The following is a 23,947-nucleotide window of genomic DNA, read 5'->3' on the forward strand; positions in this document are numbered from 1 at the left end:
CTCATCATTTGGACAACGAGGAAGGTTTGGGCGATCTCTTAAAATTTATTGATAAATCTTATATGAAAGATGACTTATTGAATGCCTACGAGGTGTGCTCAGACTTCAATAAATTTAGAAAAATAGTTGGTTCTTGCATAGTAGATCATGGAGTTTAACTGACTATACGCAAGACTGCAGCGATTCTGCTTAGAAATTCCTAAATCAGTACTTGCCTTCAAATTGTTGGCTTGTGCTAGGATATTGAACATGGATCGGCTCTTAAGCTTGACCAGAGTTAGATTCAAAGAAGGAGATACACTTTTTGATCAGATGTCTGAAGTCTTAAAGAAAGTTTTGGGAAACCATTCATTTCCGGTCACTTCCATGGCATAGATGGGCTCTTCAACGCTAACACTGAAGACGGAGGATACAATGCTAGCAGCATTCCGAGGCTGTTCCAGTGTGGGGCCCAGATGTCAGTACAAAAGAAGAATCACAAACAAAAAGACTGAGGATAGGGATCCTTTTGGCAGCTATAACAGACAGCAGAAATTGGACAATTATGGCAGAAGAATGAACCCCTTGAGCAACCAAAGGTTGATCAACAGGTGTTTCAGATGTGACTCAAGGTATCATTACACGTTGAAATGTCCAAAAAGAAATAACAGGGTTTTTGAGATGACACATGATATGGAAGGTCCGACAAGTGAGGAGGATGATACTGATCAATAGGAAGGAATTGTACAGGTCACACAAAGCTTCAGTCAGGTGATGACTATCCTGGTCGCAGAGTCGTTTAATTGTGGGTGTACGTCCACGGTATGTGGAGTGGAGCGGACTGGTTTGGTTACGGTGTTACATGGATTCTTTAAGTAAGGAAGACCGACGTAAAGTCAAAGAATATGACAGTTCTACCGGTTTCAAGTTTAGGGATGACAATGCATTGAGATCACCAAAAAGAGTGGTAATTCTATGTAAAATAACAGGGGTAAACCACTTCATTAGTACAGATGCAGTATCCAATGAAAAACCGTTGCTGTTAAGTAAGCCGTCTACAAAAAAGGCTCAGATGAAATTCGATATGGAACATGATAAGGCGATTGTGTTTGGGAAATCTGTGGATTTGCAGTTTACACAGTTGGGACATTATTGTATTCCTTTAATAAGACCTAACATCTCTAAGCAGAATGTTAGAGGTATGAATAGCATCTGGGGGAAGGGATTGAAAGGATTGTTTCAAAACTACGTCGACAGTTTTCGCATCCATCTTGTCATAGGGTGAAGGTTCTGTTAAAAGGTGCAGAGGTAATAGGTGATGACTACACTAAACTTAGATAGCAGTGAAAAATGTGACATCAGTATTAAAAAAAAATACAGGAGGACACCATCGCAACCCATTGTGAGTGTCCCATTAGCAAGGGACTTTAACGAAACCAGAACGATGGACTCGAAGGTATGGGATAAAGACCAAAACATTTTTCTTCTACAGTTTATAGACATAGCAACATAGTAATATCATGGCCCGGCATATCCCCCACTCTACCATTACCATCAAGCCAGGAGACCAACCCTGGTTCAAAGAAGAGTGCAGGAGGGCATGCCAGGAGCAGCACCAGACATACCTCAAAATGAGACGTCAACCTGGAGAAGCGACAACACAGATCTACCTGCATTCCAACCTGTGTAAACAACATGCGATAGACCGAGATAAGCGATCCTATAACAATGGATCAGATCTAAGCGCTGCAGTCCTGCCACATCCAGCCATGAATGGGGGTGGACAATGAAACAACTAACTGGAGGAGGTGGCTGCACAAATATCCCCATTCTCAATGATGGGGGAGCCCAGCACATCAGTGCGCAAGATAAGGCTGAAGCATTTGCAACAATCTTCAGCCAGAAGTGCTGAGTTGATGATCCATCTTGGCCTCCTCCTGAAATCCACAGCTTCACAGATGCCAGACTTCAGCCAATTCGATTCTCTCCACGTGATATTAAACGACTGAAAGCACAGGATACTGCAAAGGCTGCAGGCCCTGACAATATTTCGGTAATAGTACTGAAACCTGTGCTCCAGAACTTTCCGCACCCCTAGCCAAGCTGTTCCAGTACAGCTAAAACATTGGCATCTACCCTGCAATGTGGAAAATTGCCCAGGTATGTCCTGTACACAAAAGGCAGGACAAGTCCAACGCGGCCAATTACCACCCCATCAGCCGACTCTCAATCATCAGTAAAGTGATGGAACACTTCATCAACAATGCCATCAAGTGGCACTTGCTTAGCAATAACCTGCTCAGTGACGCTCAGTTTGAGTTCCGCCAGGGCCACTCAGCTCCTGACCTCATTACAGTCTTGGTTCAAACATAGACAAAAGAGTTGAACTCCAGAGGTGAGGCGAGAGTGACTGCCCTTGACATCAAGGCAGCATTTGACCGAGTATGGCATCAAGAAGCCCTAGCAAAACTGAGGTCAATGGCAATCAGGGGGAAAATTCTCCGCTGGTTGGAGTCATACCTAGCGCAAAGGAAGATGGTTGTGGTTGTTGGAGGTCAATCATCTGAGCTCCAGGACATCACTGCAGGAGTTCCTCAGGGTAGTGTCCTAGGCCCAACCATCTTCAGCTGCTTCATCAATGACCTTCCTTCAATCACAAGGTCAGAAGTGGGGATGTTCGCTGATTGCACAATGTTCAGCACCATTTGCGACTTCTCAGATACTGAAGCAGTCCGTGTAGAAATGCAGCAAGACCTGGACAATATCCAGGCTTGCGCTGATAAGTGGCAAGTAACATTTGCGCCACACAAGTGCCGGGCAATGACCATCTCCAACAAGGGAGAATCTAACCATCTCCCCTTGACATTCAGCATTACCATCGCTGAATCCCCTACTATCAACATCCTCGGGGCTACCATTGACCAGAAACTGAACTGGAGCAGCCATATAAATCTCGTGGCTACAAAAGCAAGTCAGAGGCTAGGAATCCAGCGGCAAGTAACTCACCTCCTGACTCCCCAAAGCCTGTCACCATCTACAAGGCACAAGTCAGGAGTGTGATGGAACACTCTCCACTTGCCTGGATAGGTGCAGCTCCAACAACACTCAAGAAGCTCGACAACATCCAGGACAAAGCAGCCCACTTGATTGTTTGTAGATAGGGTGCCATTCACTCCCTCCACCACTGACGCACAGTGGCAGCAGTGTGTACCATCTACAAGATGCTCTGCAGCAATGCACCAAGGCTCCTTAGACAGCATCTTCCAAACCTGCGACCTCTACCAACTAGCAGGACAAGGGGAGCAAATGCAGGTGGTGATGTTCCCATGCAAGTTTCCCTCCAAGTCATACACCATCCTGACTTGGAACTATATCACCGTTCCTTCACTGTCGCTGGGTCAAAATCCTGGAACTCCCTTCCTAACAGCACTGTGGGTGTACCTACCTCCCATGGACTGCAGCGGTTCAAGAAGGCAGCTCAGCACCACCTTCTCAAGGGCAATTAGGGATGGGCAATAAATGCTGGCCTAGCCAGTGTCACGGAAAAGAGGTTGAGGATTAATCTCACTACTGTTAAAAAAGTGTTGGAGTGAAACAGAATTTCCCAAAATAAAATGCTATAAATAGGTACAGAATGGAATCAAAAGCCTAAAGGAATACTGGCTTTTATATCTAGAGGATTAGACTACAAGGTGTTAGAAATCATACTTCAGCTATACAAAGCCCTGGTTAGACCAGACCTAGAGTACTGTGAGCAGTTCTGGGCACTATACCGTAGGAAGGATATATTGGCCTTGGAGGGAGTGCAGCGTAAGTTTACCAGAATGATACCTGGACTACAAAAGGTAAGCTAACGGAGAGATTACACAAACTGAGGTCGTATTCCCTGGAATTTAGAAGATTAAGGGGTGATTTGATTGAAGTTTTCAAGATATTAAGTGGAATAGATAGGATAGACAGAAACTATTTTTTTATTTAGAGATACAGCACTGAAACAGGCCCTTCGGCCCACCGAGTCTGTGCCGACCATCAACCACCCATTTATACTAATCCTACACTAATTCCATATTCCTACCACATCCCCACCAGTCCCTATATTTCCCTACAACCTACCTATACTAGGGGCAATTTACAATGGCCAATTTACCTATCAACCTGCAAGTCTTTGGCATGTGGGAGGAAACCTGGACCCCCTCAGACTAGGGGACATAAGAGCCAGATCTTTTAGGAGTGAAATTAGGAAACACGTTGCGCGCACAAAGTGTGGCAGAAGTATGGAACTGTCGTCTGCACCAGCAAGTGATGTGAAACCAATTGTTAATTTTAAATCTGAGATTGATAGATTTTTGTTATCCAAAGGTGTTACAGGATAAAAGGCAAAGGAGGGTACATGGAGGTCAGTCACAGATTGGCCATGATCTCATTCAATGATGGAACAGACTTGAAGGGCTCAATGGCCTAAACCTGTTCCTAAGAATGTTTTCTGCTTTCCCCATTGACCGGGTCCTCTGGAAGAGCCTATTCCCTCCTTGGAAAAATGAAGTTTCCTAATTTAAAAATTTTGAGACAAGGTAAGTTACAAATTCAAAGACTAGTCAGGAAAAAAGGTTCTGTATGTCAACTACCCCAGCACTTCGGAGCTCATCAAGTAAGAAATTAAGTTTAAATTTACCTGGATTTTGCATTAGAATGTTTAATATGTCAAAGGCCATTCTTGAAATCTAAATAATTGTATACAATGGTACTTAAAACATTCCATGAATGATAGACATCAACTACAGCACTCCAGTGATGAGCTGAACACTGACCACATAGCGTTTATATTAACAGGATAGTGCCCTCCCAACATTTGTGTTTTTACACTTTTTATTAGATGAGAGAAAAAAAATCAAACACTGGAAGGGCTCTTTATGGACAGAATCACATCAACATTCTGCTCAGCGCTCCAGTGGGTGCAAGACACCAACATTCTACAATACTACACCATGATCCATTGCCTTTCAACACTATGACAGCAGGGTGAGTATAAAGCCCACCTTCATTTTGGTAATGGGACAGCCATTGAGAAATTAAAAATACATTATGAATGCCAGTTCAGCTTAAATTTAATTTCTTATCTATTGAGTTGGAAGGTAATGGGTGATCCAGAATATTCCTCAGGACAATCTTTTTAAATTTGAAAATGGATTCCTAGGAATATTTGAAATAAAATATTCCTGAAATATGTCACAAGTTATTGCAGAATCAGTGTATAGAGTGTATACTTTATTGTGAAATAAATTGAACACAGAATCATGGAATGGTTACAGCACAGGAGGTGGCCTTCGGCCTGTTGAGTCGGTGCCGGCTCTCAGCAAGAGCAACTCTCCTAGTCCCATGCCCCTGCCTTTTCCTGTAGCCCTGCAAATGTTTTCTCTTCATTTAATTATCGAGTTCTCTTTTGAAGGCCTCGATTCAATCTGCCTCTACCACATTCTCAGGCAGTGCATTCCAGATCCTAATCACTCACTGAGTGAAAAAACCTTTCCTCATGTCGCTGTTGCTTCTTTTGCCACTCACCTTAAATAGGTGTCCTCTGGTTCTGGATCACTCCATCAATGGGAACAGTTTAAAAATAACTACTTTCGGTTAAAAAAAAAGATTTGTTACCTGAACCTTGGATCCTGGTTCATGCAAAGCAGTAGGAAAATAAGTGACTTCTTGAACTTCATTGCCAGGCCTTGCTGAATTTTTTCCAAATATTGCATATGCAGCCTCTGTGGCAGGTGGCAGAGCTACAAAGCAGGAACTGGAAGGAGCCACAGCCATTCTAAAGATTGAGAAAAAGTCAAGAGGATCACTATTAAATATAACATGTTATAATTTGATATAGCAGATCATTTAACAGGGTCTGCCGTTAGTTAGACTTGTCTTTGTAAGTTTACAAATCTTTGCACCTAGCAAGTTGAAAGTGCCAACTGATAACGTCACCATAAGGGAAAAAGGACATCTGGAACCTGAATGTTCAGGGCAAGCAACTTTTTATCTCTTTAACCGATCAGAATGAAGGATTGTGAAATTACCAACACAAAAACAACAGCGTGCATCTATATGGTGTCTTCCAGGTAGTAAAATATTCCAAAGCCCTTTACAGGAGTAAAAAAGATGATGTCAAGCCACATAAGAAGATATTAGGTCAGATGATCATAAGATTGGTCGAAGAGGTCGGTTTTGAAGAGTGCCTGAAAGAAGAAATAAAAGGTAGAGACGCAGATAGGTTTAAGGGAAGGAATTCCAGAACTTCGGACCCAGGCAGCTGAAAGCACAGCTGTCACTGGTGCAATGATTAATATTGAGGATGTTCAAGAGGCCAGAATTGGAGAAACGCAGATATCTGAGACTGGTCGGGCTTACGCAGATTACAGAAATAGAAAGAAGTGAGGACGTGGAGGGATTAGAAAATGAGGATGAGAATGTTAATTGTATGCAGGTGATGGGCATTAACTGGGGATTCACTTATGCCCCTATAAATAGGTGTAAGTTTGTAATGCGTCATACTGTAAATAAATATTTATAAAAAAAAGTGTATAAAGATTGGCTCCAGTTCCATTCTTCACCAACTGGCTTTCTGGAATATAATAAGGTAGCAGAAAATGATTGCCTAAAGATGAAGGCTGGAAACTGTAAATATTTTTCAGACAAAAAAATTGCAGCCCTAGTGGACATTGCAGAAAATGGCAGAAAGCAAGTCTAAGTTGTCAGGGAACGATTACCCTCTCTGATGAATGGTCACAGACCTGAAAGGTAACTCCTTTTCTCTCTCCAGAGAAACTGCCAGACCTGCTCTGTCTTTCCAGCACTTTGTTTTTTTTTGGATTTCCAGCAGCCGCAGTATTTTGCTTTTATGATTACACTCTGATGTTCTCAGTGCCTTAATCATATGGCCAGTGGAAGAATTAAGTGGATTTGAGGAAACGGGTTACGTCCCTTCACCAAGAGTTCTTGGATGAAATCTACAAGAAATATGATTTATTAAATGCCTATGGGGCATGGTCAGACAGTTGATAGATTTCAGAAAACAGATACTCATTCCATGGAAGATTAGATAATGGACTCACAGATTGTATAAAAGGTTGCATATATAAATTCAATTTGGGGATCCCTGGATTAGTCGTAGCATTTCGGCTCTCAGAGAAGGAGACCCTGTTGGATCTGATTTTTATTTTTTATTTAGAGATACAGCACTGAAACAGGCCCTTCGGCCCACCGAGTATGTGCCGACCAACAACCACCCATTTATACTAACCCTACAGTAATCCCATATTCCCTATCACCTCCCTACACTAGGGACAATTTACAACGGCCAATTTACCTATCACCTGCAAGTCTTTGGATGTGGGAGGAAACCGGAGCACCCGGTGAAAACCCACGCAGACACAGGGAGAACTTGCAAACTCCGCACAGGCAGTACCCAGAATCGAACCCGGGTCCCTGGAGCTGTGAGGCTGCGGTGCTAACCACTGCGCCACTGTGCCGCCCATAAATGATGTTTGCCGCCTTGGAAATATTCCCCCAGGAACTGTCATTTCCTTCAGCCTTCATGGAACAAATGGGACATTCTGCAGTGACACAAAGAATAGAGGACTCAATGATTTCCAGATAGTGGGTGCAAGCGTCAATACAATAGAAGGATTAAAGACCAGCAGAATGAGGATGAAAGCACCTTTGGTAGATTTGCCTATTACAGAAGATGACAGAATTGGAACAGCAATATTCGGCGAATGAATCCCAGGAATGCCCAAGGAACAGTTAAAAGGTGTTTCAGGTGTGATTGGAAGTACCATAATGTGGTGAACTGTCCAAAGCGGAGAGACAGGGTCTTCAAAATAGTATATGACAAACAGAACCCTGAGAAAGAAGATGAAGTTAATGACGCATCCAAACTAATTATACTGGTCACAAGCAGCTTTAGTCCTGCAATGAATGTATTAGTCATGGACTCCTTTAACTGTGCAGTACGAGATAGGGCTTGCACTTCAACAGTATGTGGAAGAAATTGGTTAAAATGTTACCTTGATTCACTAAGTAATGAGGATCAACACAAGATTAAGGAATATAAAAGTACTATTTGCTTTAAGTTTGTTGATGAAAATACATCAGTCGCTAAAGAGAGTTGTAATTCCACGTAAAGTAGCTAGAGTAAGCCATTTTATAAGTACTCTATATACAGTCTTTAGCGAGATAGCTATGCTGTTGAGTAAATCTTCTATGAAAAAGGCAGAAATGAAACTTGACATTGCGCATTATTTTTGGAAAGTCAGTGGATCTGCAGTTTACCCAGTCAGGACATTATTGTATCCCTGTAACAAAACCTGATTTTCCTCATCAGTGTATCAGACAAGTATTAATGGCATGAGGTGATTAAAATCAGAGGGAAAAAAAGCAAATTGTCTTAGTTACATAGACAATTTGCTCACCCTACTTGTCAAAGGTTAAAAATCCTCCTAAATGATGCAGGTGTTGTTAATGAAGCGTATACGAGGCTAATAGAAAAGATTAGAAGTAATAATCAGGGAAAATATCAACTAACACATACAGCTTTGAGTTAATTAAGGATAGCCAGCATGGATTTGTAAAAGGCAGATCATGCTTGACTAATCTAACTGAATCTTTTGATGGAGTAACAGAGGTTGAAGCGAATGCGGTGCATGTTACTTATTCAGATTTTAAGAAAGCATTTGATAAGGTAGCACATAAAAGGCTGGTTAAGAAAATTATGGCTCATGGAATAGGAAGGTCAGTGTCCAATTGGATAAAAAATTGGCTTAAGGACAGAAAACAATGAGTCGTAATAAATGTTGCTTTTCAGACTGAAGGATAGTAGATAGTGGTGTTCTCTAGGGGTCAGAATAGAGAGTAGGATCTCAAAATTTGCTGACACCACCAAATGTGGAGGTGCAGCAAACAGTGATGATATGAACCACTTGCAACAGGACATAGATAGGTGGCAGAATGGGCAGAGAGATGGCAGATGAAATTTAATACTGACGAGTGTGAGGTGATGCATTTTGGCAGAAGGAATAGGGAGAGGTGATATATACTTAATGGCACAGTTCTAAAGAGTGTGCAGGGACAGAGGGACCTGGGGGTGCAAATGCATCGATCTTTGAAGGTGGCAGGACATATTGAAAGAGTGGTGAATAAAGCAAATGGGATCTTGAGCTTCATAAACAGAGGTATTGAATACAAAAGTAGGGAAGTTATGCTGAACCTTTATAAAGCTCTGGTTCAGCCTCAACTGGAGTACTGCATCCAGTTCTGGTCACCATCAGGAAGGATGCAAGGGTCCTTGAGAGGATGCAGAGGAGATTTACCAGAATGGTTCCAGGGATGGAGGATTTTAGTTAAAGTTAGTTTGGAAAAGCTGGGTTTGTTGTCCTTAGAACAAAGGAGCTGGAGGGGAGATTTAATAGACGTGCACAAGATTATGACAGGCATAGGTAAGTTAGACAAGGAAAAACTGTTCACATTAACAAATGGTACAAGGACTAAGGAACACAGATTGAAAGTTTTGGGCAAAATATGCAGGGGGAATATGAGGAAGGTGGTAATGCAGCAGGTGGTAATGGCCTGGAACTCACTGTCCACAAGGGTGGTGGAAGCGAAGACAATCAATGACTTCAAGAGGAAGTTGGATGGCCACCCGAGAGAAATAGACTTGGAGGGGTACGGAGATCAAGCTGACATGAGCTCGATGGGCCAAATGACCTCCTTCTGTGCCTTAAATGACTGATTATGATTAGTGAGAAGTGTGAAATCTGTAAAAAGTATAAGATGCCGCCATGTCCTATTGTAAGTCTTCCATTGGCACATGACTATAATGATGTAGTTGTCATGGATCTAAAGGTACGGGACAAAGAGAAATATTTTCATTCTACATTTTTTGGACCTGACAACCTGATTTGGGGCACCAGTGAAGTTTCTGACAAATGATGGAGAGGAATTTGCCAGTGACCAGTTCAGAGATGTATATGAACATAATGGTCATGAATACTGAATCATGCAGTGATTGATGAAATGCTGCATAAAATTTTCGCTGAACAACCAGACTGCAAGTTGACAACTAGCCTGATATGAATGGTTCATGGAAAGAATTTGCTCCAGATGGTTGAATGATATAGTCACTATCCATTAGTCTATGGGCAAAATATCAAATTGCCTTCTGTGCTGCGCCATAGTCCTCCTGCTGTAGAAGATACTATTCAATTTTTCTGCTTTACCTGCAGGGAGATGGACTTTCATAAAGGCTGACGTCTCAGAGCAAATTCAGAGAGCTCTAAGACCATTCAAAACAGAATTTAATTCAGGAGATTTGGTGTATTTTGAAAGAGGTAATAGGTCATGGCGGTAAGAGTGCTTATAAAATTGTCAAGGTTCATTCCTCATGATTAATCTGAATTAATTACAAAATCTCAGACTCTGAACAGCTGATAAAAGTAAAAGAGGCACCTCGTACCTCAAATGCTCATGTGTTTTGTAATGAAGGTCTTGAGGAACAGAACATAATAGATCAAGGGCTGGATAGTGGTAATGACGGAGCGATCACATCCAAAGGTCAATTGCCCAGAATGGATACTCGAGTGTCATATATTCCAGATGGGTTTAGTGAATGGAGGGATGCGACAATTGTGGGACTTGCAGGAAAAGCTACTGGCAAGTTTAAATATTGGCTGAATGCTCAGGGTGATGGCCAAGAAGGGAGGTCAAGGTTCTGAAGAAGCATGGACTGGCACAATGGGGTGAAAGACTGAAGATTAAGAAAGCACAGTGCAAGCCCCGATAGTGGGTCCAAAAGTGACTTGTGTCAGAAAATGATCATATACGGAACAAAGACCCTCCTCTAGCGCAAGAGGGAGAGCTTGCAGCAGTAGTCCTAACAGACATACAAGTACAATAAGAGGCCACAGCTGGAATAGATTAGACAATGAAATAAAGGCCATAGAAGAGTCTCGGATCAGAACTAGAGCCCTCATGATCCTGAAGTTTTAGTGGCAGCCAATAAACATCAGGATAAAATTAATGAGAGAGGCAAAACAAAGGGATTTAGAGTTTGGAGTTTATTCTGAGGTACCAGATAAGGGGCAACCAGCTTTATCACATAGCTGGATTTGTACTGAAAAAAATCTTACAGCTGGGACTTATTAGACCAAAATGAGGCTAGTTGCCAAGGGTTTTGAAGAGTGATTGTGTGATATTAGAGTAGACTCTCCCACAGCTGGAAAAGTAATCTGGAAAATCTTTTTAGTTCTTTTGGCCACATATTTATGGGACTGTAGATCAATCAATAAATAAAAATCACATTTTTGCAGGGTGATACTTTTTAGAGAGACGTGTTTCTGTAACCATCCAAAGAGGCAGCAAATACAGAAGGAAACCTGAGGAAACAAATCCTTTCAGGGTCTGGTATTTTTCAGTGATCCCTTGGTGAAAATACATTGTGTTCAACGAAAAGCAAAACCCACAATGTTTTATTTGTATGAAGGAAAACTTTCAGGTATCATTATGCATGTTGATGATTACTTATGGGGTGATACTGCACAATTTGAGAAATGGTACTGCCTCATTAACAAGTCAAAAGCAGTGAAAATTTACCCCAACGACTACAGGTCAAAAATCGAAACAAGATATGTTTGAATCATCAGGCAAAAGTCCCCAAATGAATTGCCTCCAACATACCAGCTCATACCATTTTTCAGTTTATTAGTACACATGCTGTAAATGGAAACAAAGGTTAGGCCTGAGGTACAGAGTGCAAAGAAAATTGTGCCTCTTATGTAATCTTCACACCAATATCACAAAATCAGTTGTTTTACTACATTTTGCACAGTTTCTTGAACAGAGCAGATATAAATCCAAAGCTCAAATAGGAACTTTCAACTACTCGGAAGGATTAGTGAAAGGAGAAGACGGAATCAGGTTTTTACAGAATATACTGGATTCCTTTCTCACTCAGTACGCAAGAAGGCAAACAAGAAAATAATCACTTCCAGGTCTTAGTTCTAGCTCATTACCCATTACGATAGAAGTAAGACTCAGAAAACATCTTAGTAATAGTGATCATAAGGTTCATGATTAAGATTGAGAGTAACATAAGTAGGAGCTAAAGAAGGAAAACTAGGAGAAAATCTTGAAAAACAGACAAAAAGGCAGAGAGAGATCTTTAAAAGGGCAATCAATAGAGTTTGAGAAAAATGTATGCCACAAACCCAAAAACAAGCAAACTAATTATGGATCACCATGGATGAATAAAAAACTCAAGGAAAAATGGAATCAAGAACTTAGATATTAAAGGACAAGATGACAAAAGGGAATAAGAACTAAATAAGGAAGTTAAAAAGATCATCACACTGGTGTGAGAAGTCTGTGGTTTGTGAGACCAGTGGAGGAGTGCATCCAAGCTGTTGGCTGAACAGATGACTGGTTGAATGTTGTGTATAGTATATTGACTCTGGTTTCAAAGCTTTTTTTTTAAAAAAGACAGTCCCTAATTAGTGAAACTAAAAACTTCACGGTTCTAGGGAGACAGAACTGTTTGGAACCAGATAAGAAAAAGAAAGAGCCAGCTGACCAGAGTCATTCCCAGATCACAAGATTGCAGAGTTCAAGCAGGCTGCAGGCAGTGTGTGCAATGTTTGCAGACCAACTGCGGAGAGTGAAAACTGAATATGGGAGCTGGCCATTGGCAAACACAAGTTGCCGCAGCTGCTTTCGGTGACTTAGAAATACTGGTGGATCCATGCCATCAAGACTGCCATGAGCAGAGCTTAGGAGGTTTGGGAGTAGTGCGCTGTTTTTGGTGGAGAACATAACCATGGAGTTCGGGATTGCAGGGGAATTACTACTGGATGAAAATCAGTGACTGCGTCTTGGAAGACATGATCTGGCATCTACCTGAAAAAGTTCAGAATTTTGAAGAACTTGGTGCTGTAATTAGTACCATATAAGCTGAGTGGACGGCCCAGCAGATCCATGAGATCTATCTTTGTTATAACTGATATTTATTTCCCAAATTGCACATTAACTATTGACCGTGATTTGTCTATAATTCATGTTTATGTTGATTTTGATTTGATTGTTGAAATAAAAGCTATAAAAGTGAAATGTTGTCCATTTGTTCTTTTTCTTAAATTGGGTCATTCGTAAATTCAGTTCTTTTGATTTGTTGATTCCACAGGGATCATAAAATTGGGGGTTCGTCCGGGATCAATCCAAATTAGGTTATAAAACAGGTACACTGGAATTTTCTAGAAATTAAACAAACAAGATTTCACATTTACTTTTGCTGTAATCAGTGGGAAATCAACATGAGTACATTTGATGCTCAGGCATTTGCTGGGAGAGAGGATTGTCTCTTAGTGCCTTGCAACAGTTGACAGAAGTTAAATTGATTGCTATAGCAGAGGATGTGGGTGTCAGTGGAAGCCCAGAAACTAAAAAAGCAGAGATCATCCAAGAATTGGTTCATCACTTGAATCCTAAGAAAAAAAACAGATGTTTTTGCTAGTGCTCAGGTAAAATTAGTCAAAATTGAATTGGCAAAAGACTGGGAAATGAGACAATTTGAAATAGAGGATGAATTTCGAAGGGGAAAAAGGGAAAGGGAAGAAGTTAAAAAGAGAAATGAAGAAACGTAAATTCAAAAGAGAAAAAGAGAATTTAGTAAGGCAGAAATTAGAATTGCAAAAAGAAAAGCTCAAAGTCCATGTACGTGGATGAAAGTTGATGACGACCCAGAGGAAACTCTTCAGTTTTGATTTGGCAAAGAACATTTGCTTGGTACCTAAATTTAAAAAGAAGGGAATAGAAATGTACATTGTGTCATTTGAGAATGTGGAATTTGCTAGAGAGAAGGAAATGGTGTTTGATAGGTGGTATAGATCGAAGATGATTGCACAAGGGAAGTGATTCTGATGGAAGAATTCAAAAAAGTATCCCTTCAGAAATAAGGTCTCCTCTAGTAGAACATAAAATTGGTAAAGTAAAGGATGCCACAGTCGTGCCAGAGGATTATGAATTTATTCACAAGAGCAGTAGCCACAGGCCCCAATTTGGAAACTTTGAGAAATTAGAGAGATGGGATGTTTGACAATGAAGAGAGATCTGGTTCTATTGAGAAAGATGGCAAAGGTATAGACACCAACTCTCTTCAGATTAGTAAAAGAGAACCTCCGGAGGACAAGTTTGATTCAAGAGGACTGACATGTTACTTTTGCCATAAAAAAGACATGTGAAGGCCGAGTGTTGGAAGTGGAAAAACAAACCTGTCGCATATGTACAGTCACATGGTGTCAGCCCAGGAAATACTGTCCTAGCAGGTAATGCTCATAACAAAGAGGTAGTTTTTCCCACATTCACTGGTAGAGTGAATCAGATCATAAAAAACTACAGATGTTTTCTGTCTGAGGGTGAAGTATCCCCAATTTTGTCGGGTGAGGCAGGCAAGTCAATTGTTCTCCTTAGATACAAGGGCGGCAGAGTCATTGATGTTGGCAGGTGAATATGAATTTCTTCCCCACTAGTTTGCTAAATGTAAAGGTGTTAGTTCAGGGTATTGATGGAATCCATTTATCCATTCCCTTATATAGGGTTAATTTAAAATGTGACATAGTCACTGGTCCTGTTAATGCTGGCATTATTCCAAGTTTGCACATTGAGCTGGTCAATTTTCTGCTAAGAAATGACTTGGCTGGGCATGAAGTATTGGCATCTCCAGTGCTTTCAGGGAAGATAGCTGAAACTGAGGTTTTGCTGGAAGCATTTCCCAGACTAGGTTCCAGGTTCACAGCATGAAAAGAGATTAGATGGATTCAGTTGTTGTGGAGGAGAATTTGGGTGTTTGGTTGGCTGAAACCCTTTGAAGGATTTTATTTTATTATTTATTTTTTATTTTATTTTGAGATACAGCACTGAAACAGGCCCTTCGGCCCACTGAGTCTGTGCCGACCATCAACCACCCATTTATACGAATCCTACACTAATTCCATACTCCTACCACATCCCCACCTGTCCCTATATTTCCCTACCACCTACCTATACTAGGGGCAATTTATAATGGCCAATTTACCTATCAACCTGCAAGTCTTTGGCATGCGGGAAGAAACCAGAGCACCCGGAGGAAACCCACGCAGACACAGGGAGAACTTGCAAACTCCACACAGGCAGTACCCAGAATTGAACCCGGGTCGCTGGAGCAGTGAGGCTGCGGTGCTAACCACTGCACCACCCATTTGGATGAGGATGTTGGTGCTAAAGGCTCCAAGGCTAACCATGGTGAATTGTTTAGCAGATGTTTCTTCATTGAGGAACAACGGGCAGACCCTGACTTGATGAGCCTGTCTCAGGTGGTGTGTTCTGAGGCAGAGGCTGAAAAGTTCCATGATGGAGTCTGTGGTTTTACGGGATCAGTGGAGGAGTGCATGGGAGCCATCAAAAGTTCCATTAGGTGCACAGACCCTGGTTTCAAAGCTTGCTCTTCCTGAGACAGAACCAAACTTGAAAGTGAAACTAAAAACTTCAGGTTTCTAGGGAAACTGAAACTGGCTGGAACCAGATAAGACACGGGTCGTTTGACCAGAGGCATGTGACTGGAGCTAAGAGCAAGAAATACTGGTGGAACCATGCCAAAGCTGGCGTTAGCAAGACCATGGACGTTTGAAAGACGACAAGACCAAATTGTTGAAGGGAAGACTGCAAAGCTCGCTTTCAATCAGAAGGCATTACATCAATGTCTGCATTTTGGAGGACAGGAGCTGGAAATCTCCCCAAAGTGGTTCAAAGTTTTGAAGAATTCTGTGGCTGCTTGGTGCCATCTTTGTTGAGAGGACTTCCCAGTAAATCAGTGAGATCTATCTTTGTTGCATTTGATAATTAATGTGTAATCAGTAAACTATATATACTGACTGTGATTTGTCTGTTATTTCATGTTTAAATAATGTTGATTTTGGTTTGATTGTTGGAGTAAATTTATAAAAGTGAAATCTTGTCCCTGTGATTTTTCTATTGGGGTCGGTCAGTATATTTAATTCTTTTAGCTTGTTGATCTCCACGGGGATCACAACATCCATGAATGTTATTATGTCAAGAATGACATTTTGATGAGGAAGTAGGGACCTCGTCAGAGACCCGTTGATGAGGATTGGGCTGTACTCCATCAAATTGTTGTCACTCCTTGCTACCACAGTGAAATTTTAAGACTTGCCCATGAAATTCTTGTCACTGGTTATTGGGTATTCAGAAGACTCAGATTACAGTAATGGCAAATTTTTGTTGGCCAAAGCTGCATAAGGAAGTGGTTGACATTTTAAGACATGTAACACGTGTCAGATAGCTGGGAAACCACAGCCTTCGATTCTGCCAACCCCATTAATACCGATACCTGCATTTGACGAACCATTTAGCAGGGGTCTTGTGCATTATATTCGACCCTTATCTACGACTAAGTCATGTCATAAATATCTCCTGACCATCATGGATTTTCCAGAGGTAGTGCCACTGAAGAAGATCATAGCTCAAGTAATGATTGAGGAATTGGTCCAGTTTTTCCACTAGGTATGGGTTGCCAAAAGAAATCTGACTGGGGTTAAATTTCATATCAGGTGCATTTCAGGAGGTCATGTGTAATTTGGGAGTGAAGCAGCTTAAGTCATCTGCTCATCACCCACAGTCCCAAGTTGCTTTGGAGAGATATCACCAAACCCTAAAGCGTGTGATTAGTATTTATTGTTTTGAGTATCCCAGGACTGGGATAAAGGGATATCATTTATGTTAATTGCAACTAGGGAATGCCAAATGTGTGTACTGGTTTCAGTCCCTTTGAAATGGTCTATAGGCATGAGGTTAGGAGCCCCCTTAATCTCATTAAAGGAGATTTTTAGCACAGGAAGAGAAAACTACGCTCCTAGATTGTGTGTTAGAGTTGAGAAAAACTTTAAGACTTGTGTTATCACCAGAGAACATCTCAAGCCTTCTCAGCAGGTGATGAAAGCACAAGTTTTTTTGCGAGTGAAAGCCTGTGACCAGGCGTGTACCGCAGGGACCAATGCTGGGACCCTGACTGTTTGTAGTGTACATTAATGATTTTGACATGAATATAGGAGGTATGATAAGTTCACAGATGACACGAAAATTGGTGGTGTTGTAAATAGTGAGGAGGAAAGCCTTAGACTACAGGATGATATAGATGGGCTGGTAAGATGGACAGAGCAGTGGCAAATGGAATTTAATCCTGAAAAATGTGAGGTGATGCATTTTGGGAGGACTAACAAGGCAAGGGAATATACATTGGATGGTAGGACCCTGGGAAGTGCAGAAGGTCAGAGGGATGTTGGTGTACTTGCCTGTAGATCACTGATGGCAGCAACACAGGTAGAGAAGGGGGTTAGGAAGGCATATGGGATACTTATATTCTATGCCTCGGCTGATAAAAGTAAGAGCAGGGAAGTTATGATGGAGCTGTATAAAATGCTAGTTAGGCCACAGCTGGAAAACTGTGTGCAGTTCTGGGTACCACATTATAGGAAGGATGTGATTGCACTGAAGAGGGTGCAGAGGGGATTCCCCAGGATGTTGCTTGGGCTGGAGCATTTCAGCTATGAAGAGAGACTGAAAAGGCTAGGGTTGTTTTCCTTAGAACAGAGAAGGCTGAGGGGGGCATGATTGAGGTATACAAAATTATGAAGGGCATTGATAGCTGAGATAAGAAGAAACTTTTTCCCTTAGCAGAGGGGTCAGTAACCAGGTATATTTAAGGTAAGGGGCAGGAGGTTTAGAGGGGATTTGAGGAAAAAAATTTCACCCAGAGGGTAGTTGGAATCTGGAACACACTGCCTGAAGAGGTGGTAGAGGCAGGAACCCTCAACATTTAAGAAGTATTTAGATGAGCACAAAACGGCATGGAATACAAGGCTACGGGCCAAGTGCTGGAAAATGGGATTAGAATAGTTAGGTGCTTGATGGTCAGCACGGACACAATGGGCCGAAGGGCCTGTTTCTGTGCTATATAATGCTATGACTCTATAAGCAGAAAAAACAGCTAAGGCACATAGTTTTCGGCCCGGAATAAAATCTGGCGAACTATTGAAAATTAGGTTTAGTGGACCCTGCTTTATCAAAATGATACTCAACAATGTGAACTATGTAGTTACCACCCCAGATACACAAAACAGTCAAAGGGTGTGTCATGTGAGTATACTGAAGAGGTACTATGACCATGAACATCGTCAGCCAGTAGATAGCATAGATGGTTATAGAATGTGGATCGTGATACTGGTCCATGTGATCATCCAGATGATTAGTCAGAGAGTTTTCAGATTGAGCCTACTACAGTGAAGCTGGCAAGTGCAGTGGTGTTGGAGGGTCTGGATGAGGTGCTACAACATCTACCTGAGCAACAGAGGAAACATACAGCTGACCTATCGAGTGTGTATAACCCTTTGTGCGCAGGTAAACCATGTCATACTTCTTGAGCTATTCATGAGTTTGATGTAGTGGAAGCTAAACCAATTAAATAAAACCCCTACAGACTCAATCCCATCAAATTGGCCAGAGTCAGGGAAGAAGTTCAATGTATGTTAAATAATGATATAATTGAACCCAAAGCAGTCGGAGCCCTATGGTTTTTGTACCAAAACCAGATGGTTCCCAAAGATTCTGCATTGATTACCGAAAGGTTAATATGGTTACTAAGATGGATTCCTGTCCAATCCCAAGGCTTGAGGATCGTGATGATAGGGTGGGGAACTCATCCTTTGTTAGCAAGTCTGATTTGCTTAAAGGATATTGACAGGTACCTTTGACTGACCAAGCCAAGGAAATTTCAACTTTTGTGACACTAGATGGTCGGTTCCAGTGTAAAGTCATGCCATCTGGTATGAAAAATGGTGAATCTTTGAAATGTATCCAGTGTAATCAAGTGATCACCGAGTTGAGCAATTATGTTGTGTACATTGATGACCTGGTGGTGTACAGCGACACGTGGAGTGATCACGTCAGACATTTAAGAGCTTTATTTGACAGGCTGACCAAAGCTAACCTTGTTGTAAACTTGGCAAAGAGCGAGTTTCCCAAGGCCCAGGTAGCTTATCTAGGGCACATCGTAGGTCAAGGCAAGAGGCCAAGTTTTAGGCAATAATTGACTTTCCTGTATCCTAGAAAGAGAAAGAATTGCTATAATTTCTGGGTATGTGTGGGTTCCACAGGAAATTTGTCTCTAATTTCAGCACAGTAGTCACCCCATTGACAAATTTGGTAAAGAAAAACGTGAACTTCGAATGTTTAGAACCCATACCCAAGAGTATGAGAAGTTAATGGTCATTTTGATAAACGAGCCAGTTCTTGCAGCCCAGATGTAAGTAAGTCATTCAAAGTGGCTATTGATGCCAGTGATGTAGGGGTAGGAGTGGTGCTACTCTAAGATGATGATGATGATGCTGGTATGAAATGGTATGTTAGCTACTTCTCTAGGAAGCTTATCAAAGAAAGTACTCGACCTTCAAGAAAGAGGCTTTAAGTCTTGCACTGGCTCTACAACAGTTTGAGGTATATGTAACCAACAGTCGGGGGAAATTCGAGTCCAAACAGACCACAACCCACTGTGTTCTGAACTTCTTTTAGAAACAAAGAACTTCAGGCGGTTTGATGTTACAGCCATTTACATTAAAAATTGAGTATGTTGCAAGGAAAAGCAATATAATTGTTGATGCTCATTCCAGAGTTTAAAAAGAGGGGTGTAAGAGAGAAGGAAAGTTCTGAGTTATAATTTTATGATGTTTAAATCCTTCTAACCCTAATCATCACATTTACTTGGTATTCTTATTGGTTAAGCCCTTATGATTTTGATAATATACATATAATTGTGGAATATGAAAATGTTAACTGTGCAGTATGTACTAAGCTATTTGTTAAGATATTTAGAAATACAGAAAGTTCTCATCATAAACTGTTGTAGAGAAAACTTTACTTAGGTAAAGCTTTCTTTCCCCTCGCCCCCACCCCCACCCCCCCCCCACAAGGGAGGGGGTGGAAGAGGGGGTAAGGCTAATGGAGTTCGCAGTTTGCGAGACCAGTGGAGGAGCATGTCCATAAGAACATGAGAAATAGGAGGAATAGGCCACTCAGCCCCTTGAGCCCACTCTGGCATTCAATGAGATCATGGCTGATCTTCTATTTCAATACCATTTTCCTGCATTATCCCCATAATCCTTGATGGCCAAGCCGTTGTCTGAACAGATGACTTGTTGAATATTCTGTTAGGTTCACAGACTCTGGTTTCAAAGATTGTTTTTTTTTTAAAAAAGGTGGTCCCTAACAAAGTGAAACTAAAAATTTTAGGGTTCTGGGGAGACAGAACTTGTTGGAACCAGATAACAGAAAGAGTCATCTGACCAGAGTCATCCCCCGATCACAAGATTGCAGAGTTCAGGCATGCTGCAGGCAGTGTGTGCAGACAAGCTGCAGAGAGTGGAAGCTGAATCTGGGAGCTGGCCATCAGCAAATATGAGCTGCTGCAGCTGCTTTTGGTGACTTAAAAGGAATACTGGTGGATCCATGCCATCAAGACTGTCGTGAGCAGAGCAGAGGAGGTTCGGGAGTAGTGCACTGTTTTTGGTGGAGACTGTATCCATGGAGTTTGGGATTGCAGGGAACTACTGTCAGATGAAAATTGGTGACTGCATCTTGAAAGACAGGATCTGGAGATCTAACTGAAAAAGTTCAGCATTTTGAAGAACTTAGTGGCTGTAAATGGTGTCATACATGCAGAATGGACAGCCCAGTAGATCCAAGAGATCTATCTTTGCTATATCTGATAGTTAATGTGCAATTTGGCAAATATATATTGACTGATTTGTCTGTTCATATATTAAACATGAATTTTGATTTTGGTTTGATTGTTAGTTATAAAAAAGTGAAATCTTGTCCATTTGTTTTTTTACTGGGGTCGTTCAGTAAATTCGGTTCTTTTGGTTTGTTGATCGCCATGGGTTCATAACAATGGCAAAGAGAAATTATCAAGGAATATAAAATAGTTCTACAGACACAAATAACAAAAAGAAAATTAAATTCGGGATAGGGCCACTAAAGGAGCAAGAAACTCAGAAGATGACAGAGAAACAGCAACATTTAGGAATAACTACTTCACCACAATTTTTAACTGAAGGTGAAGAAGAAATAGACACCACTGGAGGATTAATACAATTGGAGTGGAAAGGAAGAAAATAATTGATAAACTAGCAAAACTAAAAGAGAATAAAATCCCAAGTCCAAATCGCATGAACTCATCTATACTTGGCGACTACGGAGGAGAAAGCAAAGGCACTAGTGTACTATATAAACTGAAGAGGGGATAGTGCCAGAGGACTGGCAGACAGCTAATTGTGTTCCTATACACAAAAAATTGTGATAGAACAAAACCTGGGAACCATGGACCACTCAACTGAATGTCAGTAATAGGAAAAAAAACTGGAATCTCTACTATAAAAACAGTGAAAGAAGAGCATCTAAGAGACAGAAAATAAGAAGTTAGCATGAATGCCGAAAGGCTAAATCATGCTTAACTAACCTGATAAAATTCTTTGAAGAGGTAATGGAAATAGTAGATAAGAGTAATATAGTAGATTTCATGCACTTGGATTTTCAAAGCTTTTTTGATACAGTATCACACGATAGGCTTGAGGCCAAAGTTAGGTCATATGGTATCGGGAACAACTAGTTGAATGGATAGCAAATAGCTTTAAAAAAATAGAAAGCAGAGTAGGGGTGAAAGGTGAAAGCAGTGTTCCACAAGGATCAGTGGTGGGAGCAGGAGTGATGTAGGTAGAATGAGGTTAGAGGTTCTGTTGGGGGAATATGAGCAGCTATGGGCTAAATTAAAAAGCAGAATCAAAAAAGGTAATAATCTCCAGATTACTACCTGAGCCACGAGCAAATTGGCAAAGGGTCAAGAAGATTAAAGAGGTAAATGCGTGGCTCAAAGATTGGTGTGGGAGAAATGGGTTCGAATTCGTGGGGCATTGGCATCAGTACTGGGGAAGGAGGGAGCTGTTCCGATGGGACAGGCTCCACCTGAAATCATGCTGGGACTAGAGTCCTGGCGAATTGGATAACTAGGGCTGTAGATAGGGCTTTAAACTAAATAAATAGTGGGGGGGGGGGGGGGGGAAGGGTTCAGTTACATGGAAAAACAGGAAGTTAAAGGAGAAGGTAGGAGTGCAGGTTAGTGGTGAGGTTGATTGTTACCAAACTGCAAGAAGTATACTGGTTAAACCAGAAGAGAGAAATAATAAACAGGCCAATAACGCATCAGTGCTGAGGGACAGTTTAGGGGTTATAGCCCAAATAAGAGTTCTATATACAAATGCACAGATGTAAGGAATAAACTAGATGAGCTGCAGTTGCAAATTCAAATGGAAGATTATGATGTGGTGGCCATTGCGGAGACGTGGCCGCAGGATGGTCGGGACTGGGAACTAAATATACCTGGTTATAAAGTTTACAGGAGGGACAGGGAAAATGGCAGAGGGGGTGGAGTAGCCTTACTGCTGAGAAATAATATCACCTCATTGGTGAGGGAGGATATAATGAGGGGAAAGCATCCAGTGGAGACCTTATGGGTGGAATTGAGGAACAGAAAAGGATCTAAAACTGTAATAGGTGTTGTGTATAGACCCCCTGGTAGCAGTTCTGAGGTGTTAGATTGTATAAATGCACAAATTAGGCAAGTGTGTAACAAAGGCAGAGTAGTATTAATGGGGGATTTTAACTTACACGCAGTTTGGGAGAGGCAGACTAGCACCTGTCCGAAAGGTAGTGAATTTCTGGAATGTGTCCGGGATAGTTTCCTACAGCAATATGTCATAGATGTAACAAGGGGACAGGTAATATTAGATTTAGTTATGAGTAATGAGCCAAATTTAATTAGTAGCCTAACTGTGCGTCAACATTTATCAAATAGTGATCACGACATGATTGAATTCAAGGTAGCGTTTGAAAGTGAAAAGCATGAATCAGCTACTAGAATTTTAGACTTGGGTAAAGCTGACTTTACCGGGATGAAACAGAGACTGTCCACGGTAAACTGGGTAGATCTGTTAATGGGACAAATGACTGAAGAACAGTGGAGAATATTTAAAGAAACATTTAACGAAATACAGAACAAGTATATGCCCTTGAGAGGAAAAAGCTCCACTTCATAGAAAAAACAGCTATGGACAACTAAAGACATTAGGGATAGCATAAAACAAAAATGCCTTACAAAAATGCAAAACACAGCACAGATCTGGCCGAATGGGATCAAAACAAAGACCAGAAAAGGGTCACAATGCAGCTTATAAGAGCTACTAAAAGAGATTATGAAAGGAAACTTACAAGGGACATCAAAATCAATAAGAAGAAATTTTATAGTTACATAAAAGGGAAAGCGGGTGGTCAAGAGCAATGTAGGCCCACGAAAAGCTGAAAATGGAGATACTGTCATCGATAATGGGGAAATGGCAGACATGTTGAACAATTACTTTGCCTCAGTATTTTCAGTTGAAAAGGAGGATAACTTGTCGGAAGTCCCGAAAAAATTAATAGCCGATAGGGGATAGGGACTTAATACAATTAATGTAAGTCAAACATCAGCAACAAGGAAATTAATGGAACTAAAGAAAGAGTGAGAAATCCCCAGGACCTGACTGTTTCCATCCGAGGGTGTTAAAAGGAAGTAGGCAAGCACATTGTAGATGCCCTGACTATAATCTTTCAGAGTTCCCTAGATTCAGGAGTGGTCCCTCTGGATTGGAAAGTTGCACATGTCACTCCACTTTTTAAGAAGGGTGAAAGGAGGAACCAAGGAAATTACAGACCAGTTAGCCGGACATCTGTGGTGGGCAAGTTGCTGGAGTCTATAATCAAGGATAGGGTGACTGAACACCTAGAAAAATTTCAGTTA

General features: G+C 41.3%; 1 protein-coding gene across 1 annotated transcript in view; it reads right to left on the bottom strand.

Moving 5' to 3' along the window:
• LOC137379650 (secernin-1-like) overlaps window positions 1–5,787 on the bottom strand; it is a 152,399-nt gene extending 146,612 nt beyond the window's left edge. The window contains exon 1 of the mRNA XM_068050785.1: window positions 5,629–5,787. Coding sequence (XP_067906886.1) covers window positions 5,629–5,787 — 159 coding nt within the window. The remainder of the gene's footprint in view (window positions 1–5,628) is intronic.
• Between the last annotated feature and the right edge of the window lie 18,160 nt (window positions 5,788–23,947).

Source organism: Heterodontus francisci, chromosome 2 (genome assembly GCF_036365525.1).
Source record: "Heterodontus francisci isolate sHetFra1 chromosome 2, sHetFra1.hap1, whole genome shotgun sequence".
In the NCBI taxonomy this organism is placed as follows: Eukaryota; Metazoa; Chordata; class Chondrichthyes; order Heterodontiformes; family Heterodontidae; genus Heterodontus; species Heterodontus francisci.